Source organism: Triplophysa rosa, linkage group LG16, assembly GCF_024868665.1.
Source record: "Triplophysa rosa linkage group LG16, Trosa_1v2, whole genome shotgun sequence".
Classification (NCBI taxonomy): Eukaryota; Metazoa; Chordata; class Actinopteri; order Cypriniformes; family Nemacheilidae; genus Triplophysa; species Triplophysa rosa.
Genome location: NC_079905.1, coordinates 4,438,538 through 4,444,638, shown reverse-complemented (window position 1 = coordinate 4,444,638; position 6,101 = coordinate 4,438,538). Strand labels below are relative to the sequence as shown.

The following is a 6,101-nucleotide window of genomic DNA, read 5'->3' as shown; positions in this document are numbered from 1 at the left end:
ACCAAAAAACCATGGTTACTGTAGGAAAACAATGGTTATCGCAAAATAACCATGGTTTTGAAAACCATGTTTTTTGTAGAACCATAGTAAACGATGGTTACTGTAGTAAAACCATGGTTTTGCCCTAAGTAATCAATGCACCAAAAAAACCATGGTTACTACACTTGTACCACCAAAAAAACATGGTTAATTTTCGTAAGGGCTGTTTCAATAAAATTAGCTATTTCTTAATAAGACATCTAAATATTTTTGTATCGTTGCTTCCTTGAAGAAACATATAGCCAGTGTTGGGTAAGTTACTCTCAAAAAGTAATTGATTACTAGTTACTAATTACATATTCAGTAGTGTAATTAGATTACTGTACAAATTACTCTCTCCAAAAAGTATTTAGTTACTTATTACTAATTACTTTCTATATCCTACATCAACCTTGATTAGTTAAGTGATTCAAGGATAGGCATGAAAAGGCTCTTTTAATTCATTCAAATAAATAATATTAAACTACATAAAGTAGTATTATTAACTGACCAAAGTATTACAAATGTGAGAATTATACATTAAAGCACAGATTTTAAAGTTAGATTCTGAATTTTGATGTCAATTCCACTATTACACACACATATATTACACAACGTATTTAGTTTAAATACATCAGAAGTAACTGTAATTAAATTACAGAAAAAAAGAGTAATCCCTTACTTTACTTTTTCAAGGGAAAAGTAATTAAATTACAGTAATTAATTACTTAGTAACTTAGTTACACCCAACACTGCATATAGCCTATATTTTATAAGGAATAAAAACAAGTCCTTTCTTTGCATGCTTATATATGATGTACAGTATAGACTTTACTGTCAGTAAAGACAGTAAATACAGCCGCTGTAACTATGAAAGGTGCCCTCAGCTCAAATACTACATTACATTATTTCTTTACAACGACTCGCACTGTTAAGCGACACCCACTGACAAGAGTAAACATCACTAAAAATAACTTCGCATTTGCTGAGAGGGTGATGATTCGTTTCTCTGTGTGTCAGTGATGTGTGTGCGTCTTGGCTGGTGAGATGGTGTGACGGGTCATGGACTCGGAGGCCCATCAGGGCGCTTCTGAATGGGCGGATATCACCCGCGGCATCCACAAGACACTGAGCTGTGCCAACACGAGTGAAAGTTACACCAAACAGCTTTCAGATCGATACAAAGCAGGAGTTCATTTCCTGACCAAATGACAGTGCAGTCAAGGGCAGAAAACGCGGGTTAAATAGATCACAACAACTGTATGACTTATGTAAATGTAAACGTATGGCAAATAGTCACGTGCAAGTTTTCATTATTATCAACGCAATAAATTCACTCGTAATTTACACACTGAATGAAATTATTACTTTAGAGCTATATTGTTTATCTGTGCAACGTTTTTAGATTAAAAGGAACATACAATAAGTAGGCCAACATCCAATGTACACGATGGTAATGCTATTAATAAGGCTATTTAATACAGGTTAAGGTGTATATTTACAAGTTATATATAACAATTACAGCATATTGTGCTTATAGAAAGTAGCGCGGTTCAAAATAACAAAGGGCAGAAACGGGATCACAGTAGCGCACTACATGTCCCATCATACCTTTCGACATCGCGGCGTCATCAAAGTGCGCTGTCTGGTCGAAAGCGGTGAGCTGGCTCTCTGTGCAGCAGGTAAGATTTGCATTGTACCTAGTAAAAAGAACATTTTATCGGGTTGTTCGGTGTCATTAAGTTACAGAATTTGTTGTCTTGTGATGAAGGATTTCTTTGTTTTAAGGCTTTAGCCTTATTGCTACCGGATATGCAAGTAGGGATTCATTCGAATATTAAACTGCATTTTATTTTATTTTTTGTATTGAATTATATGTTTGGAAGTAACTTAGTTGTGTTACAGTATATTTGTACTTCGATCTGTACAGTATACATCTGTGTGAAGACCAAATACAGCTACAGATCACTTGTCCTTAAATATGATAGCATTTCAGCTGGACAACAATTTAAAGAGTTATATACCGGTCATTTTATAAGCTCCTGGCATATCACGTCATGAGAAAATTATTGCAGTTGTCTGTGTGACATCTTAAGTGAGTTATTAGTGCATATATTCAACTATTTAATTTGTTCATTATTATTGTATATTTTCATTAAGATGCAAACGATTAGTTCGTCATTAGTCAGTATCATCCAGTACCCAGTCAAAAACTAAATTACTGGAGCCTTTATTTTACTTTTGTTCTCACAGGTGGATTCTGTCATTTTTATTTTACCCTCCTCTGTCCCATAATCCTCTGCACCATGACCAAGCTTCTGGAGTGGGTCTTTGGAGTGTCGTTGATTGGCATCGCATGGGGACTTGTTACCTTTGACCTCCTTGATTTACAGCTACCTCCACGGTATAAAGAAGTGGCCTGGCCGATGCCCATCTATCTGCTGGTGGTGTTCGGGTGTTATTCACTGGCGACTGTGGGTTACCGTGTAGCCACATTTAATGACTGTGAGGACGCAGCCCAGGAGCTGCAGGCACAGATAAAACAAGCCAAAGACGACTTGAAAAAGAAAGGACTGAAAATGTGAAGTGTTCGCATACATGCACTGTGTTTCTTATATGAACTTACATGGACATTTAGACATGTTTTTCGTATCATCTTCATATACAAGTGCAAACGAAGTCTGATGTTACCATTTTTACCTGATTGGGTCGTGCCTATTAATTCTTTTGAAACCCGGTCTGTAATACACCCTCTGAAGCTGCAGTTGTCCAGTTTCATGTGCAAAATAATCCTTTAAGCTGTCCAACTGAGTTCATGTTATTCCAACATGATGTAAAAGATGGTTGAATGTTTGCAATGTAAATTCCCAAAGCTGTGAAATCTGCTCCACACCTGTGAATGATCTATTTCCAGCGCAAAGTTCATTTACAATGTTACAGAGAGATGTACGTATTGTCAACGGAGGACAGTGCTATTTCTGTACAACCACCAGAATGTGTGTATTTGCTTTGGCTGGGGAATGAACGTGTATTTTTTGACCCAGTTTTTTTTAGCAGTCAAATGTCCCCTCAGACTTCGAAACAAATCCACTACTAAGAATTGCACTTGAGAATGTTTGTCTAAATATATTTACAGACAGAATTTTGAATATTAAAATAGTGTTAAATTGCATATATTATCTGAACATAGTTGTTGATGTAAATCTTTAAAGGGATAGTTCACCCCAAAATGAAAATTCTGTCATTTACTTACCCCCTTGTCATTTCAAACCCGTAGGACTTTCTTTTTTCTGCAGAACACAAAATAAGATATTTTGGAGAAAGTTAGTAACCAAACAGAGCCGGCACATATTCACTTCTATTGTATGGACACAAAACCAATGCAAGTGAATGAGTCCCGGTTAACCGCATTCTTCAAAATATCTTCTCTTGTGTTCTGCGGAAGAAAGAAAGTCATACCCTCGTCATTTCAAACCTGTGAGTAAATGACAGAATTTTCACTTTTGGGTGAACTATCCCTTTAAGTTCTGTTTATAAAGACAATTTTATTTTGCATTTCACACAACACATTTGAGACTTTGTGTACAGAACGCTTGTCATTGATACAAAATGCAGACCATAACACTTTTTTGGTCCTCAGTCGTGTGTTTACTTGATGCTCTCCCTGTTTTACATTAGATCTAGCATTGGGGTTTTTCCCAACAGCGTGTGAATGAAAACTACTGTTGGTTTTGCCGAATTTTTTTGCCACGGAAATTGAGTTATAATTCTGAAATATGATCCACGCCCATGTGTTGGCTCTTAAAACACTAATCCTAAACCCACTAAGTGCACATGGGCGCTCAATATAGTTCAAAATTAATCTGATGTTTTTGGAAAGCAAAGCTTATTCATTCTCTCCAGGCTTTAAGTAGGCTTCTGGAGGCTTGGAGTGTTTCAGGTCCCTTTTACCCCCTGTTGACAGGCCTATAAAGATCTTTTAAAAAAAGGAACGTCCTACACTTTTCTCATATAAAGAAGCTCCACCCCAGTGCTGATTGGCTACTGTTCAAAGTGCTGTGATGTCACCCCCCCATAGCCTCCCGCAAGCTGTTAACACATGAGAAAGCAGCCTCAGCATTTTACTCAATTGAAACCACACGATAATTAATGTTAGCTTACTAAAACACTTTAATTGTTGGTTAAACATGACATTTTTCAGAACAGTTTGCATTTATTTAATATCGAATGCAATGTTTTTTTAAATGGGCGATACACTTTTTTTTTGTGTCCATTGTCAATGGGTACCGCCGTTGTTTGGTTACCAACATTCTTCAAAATATCTTCTATTGTGTTCTGCAGAAGAAAGAAAGTCATGCAGGATTGAATTGACAAGAGGTTGAGTAAATGATGACAGAATTTTCATTTTTGGGTGAACTATACAGTATCATTAAAACAGTAGAAAGTGTATATAGTCTGTCTGTCTTTCGGGACTAGTTTGTTTTAATGGTGGGTTCGATGGTCGATCGTCCTACATAAATGCCTCTATCAGTTATAAAATGACAAAACGTTGGTATATTGTGTATCCTGTATTAATTACATCTGGAAGTCTCCACTATTTAACCAGTTTGTTTTAAACAGGACGACATAGATAGGCACACTTGTCCTAGTTGACCTGTTTCACTGCTGCCTTTAGGGTGGCCATCACATTTATGAAATGTAAAACAGGTCATATGTCAAGAGATCTTCATGCTCCAAACTTCACATTTGTCTGTTATGCAATGTAATGCGTCGCCTGCTCTGTTATTGTTGGGTGAATGAACTGCATGTGCTTCATTTCGATGGAATATGACAATAAATCAAACCTACAGTGGCCTCAAAAAGCGTTGGACACTGGAAGTCACACGAATGTATGGATGTCATTACATCAGATTACAACGTTAGAAACCATGTGGCATTTATTTTAAAGACAAATATTTCAGGATTGTTTGGTTTGAAATGATAAATGGATTCAATCTATTTCACTAAAATGAAAAATATTTGGGGGGGATTTGTGCTTGTCAAACTCACAAGATGTCTGCGGTAAGTGTGATAAATGACACCTGTGATTACTCTTCTAGGGCACCTGTGTCAACCTGATGTGAACTGACTTCATACAGGCAATATTAAAAATGACATCAGGACCAGAATGAAATGAATTTTTATGTCCAAATTCTTTTTCAGGGCAACCTTTTTTCCAACAATGACTATTTTGTCCTCTGTGTATTTCAAATTTTATTATAATGCAAACAGAAAACCGTGCACATGCGTTAAAATGACAGTAAGTAAAACGATATATTCCATAAATGTCTAAAAGTGTAAAAGCAATGTACTGCCAAAATGTGAACAAAATGAAAGTAGCAGCTGCCAAACATTCTCTCTGCCGGCCTAGAGCCTTGTTCAAATAAATACAAATGTTAAAAACAGAGCAGAAGTGAAAAGTAATGCCTGAAAACATTGCCTCCTGTGAAGGTACGTTTGTAAAGTTTATTCTTTAAGCTAATTAACCCGCTGTGTTTGGTAACATGTGGTGGCAAGGTGTGTTGATGTTCAATAGAGAGTACTGTATGTACTGTACCTTATACGGTTTTGTATGTCAAAGAACCTGAGACCATGGGAAACGAATTCTATTAATCCCAACCTTCTTTCTGTGTGACCCAGACGTTACTACCCACCCAAATATCCCTTTATTGAAAAAAGAAAATAAATGCCACCCATTTATGCCCCTTTACAGAAAAAAAGTTGATTTAAGTGTGCTATTAGTATACTTCATTTAAAGGGACAGTTCACCCAAAAATGAAAATTCTGTCATGAATTACGCAACCTCAATTTGTTCCTAACCTGTATAAATTTGTTTGTTCTGTTAAACACAAAGAAAGATATTTGGAAGAATGTTAGCAACTGAGATTTATGGGGCATCATTGACTACCTGACCCAGAACTGTTTGTTTTCCAAAATTCTTCAAAAGATCTCACTTTGTGTTCAACAGAACAACAAAATACAGTATTTTTTTCTAATACGGTAGTCAATGATGTCCTGGAAATGTCCGTTGCTAACATTTTTGT

General features: G+C 36.3%; 1 protein-coding gene across 1 annotated transcript; it reads left to right on the top strand.

The window, feature by feature from the left end:
* The first annotated feature begins 1,629 nt into the window (after positions 1–1,629).
* Positions 1,630–5,406, top strand: dpm3 (dolichyl-phosphate mannosyltransferase subunit 3, regulatory). The gene is made up of 2 exons (XM_057354369.1): positions 1,630–1,700; positions 2,272–5,406. Exon 2 carries the CDS (start codon positions 2,325–2,327, stop codon positions 2,601–2,603), a length of 279 nt encoding a protein of 92 aa, XP_057210352.1. The 5' UTR covers positions 1,630–1,700; positions 2,272–2,324; the 3' UTR covers positions 2,604–5,406.
* The last annotated feature ends 695 nt before the right edge of the window (positions 5,407–6,101 follow it).

What these genes read in the sequence shown, in the direction of transcription:
- dpm3 (XM_057354369.1), top strand. Translation starts at nt 2,325, where the DNA reads ATGACCAAGCTTCTGGAGTGGGTCTTTGGAGTGTCGTTGATTGGCATC.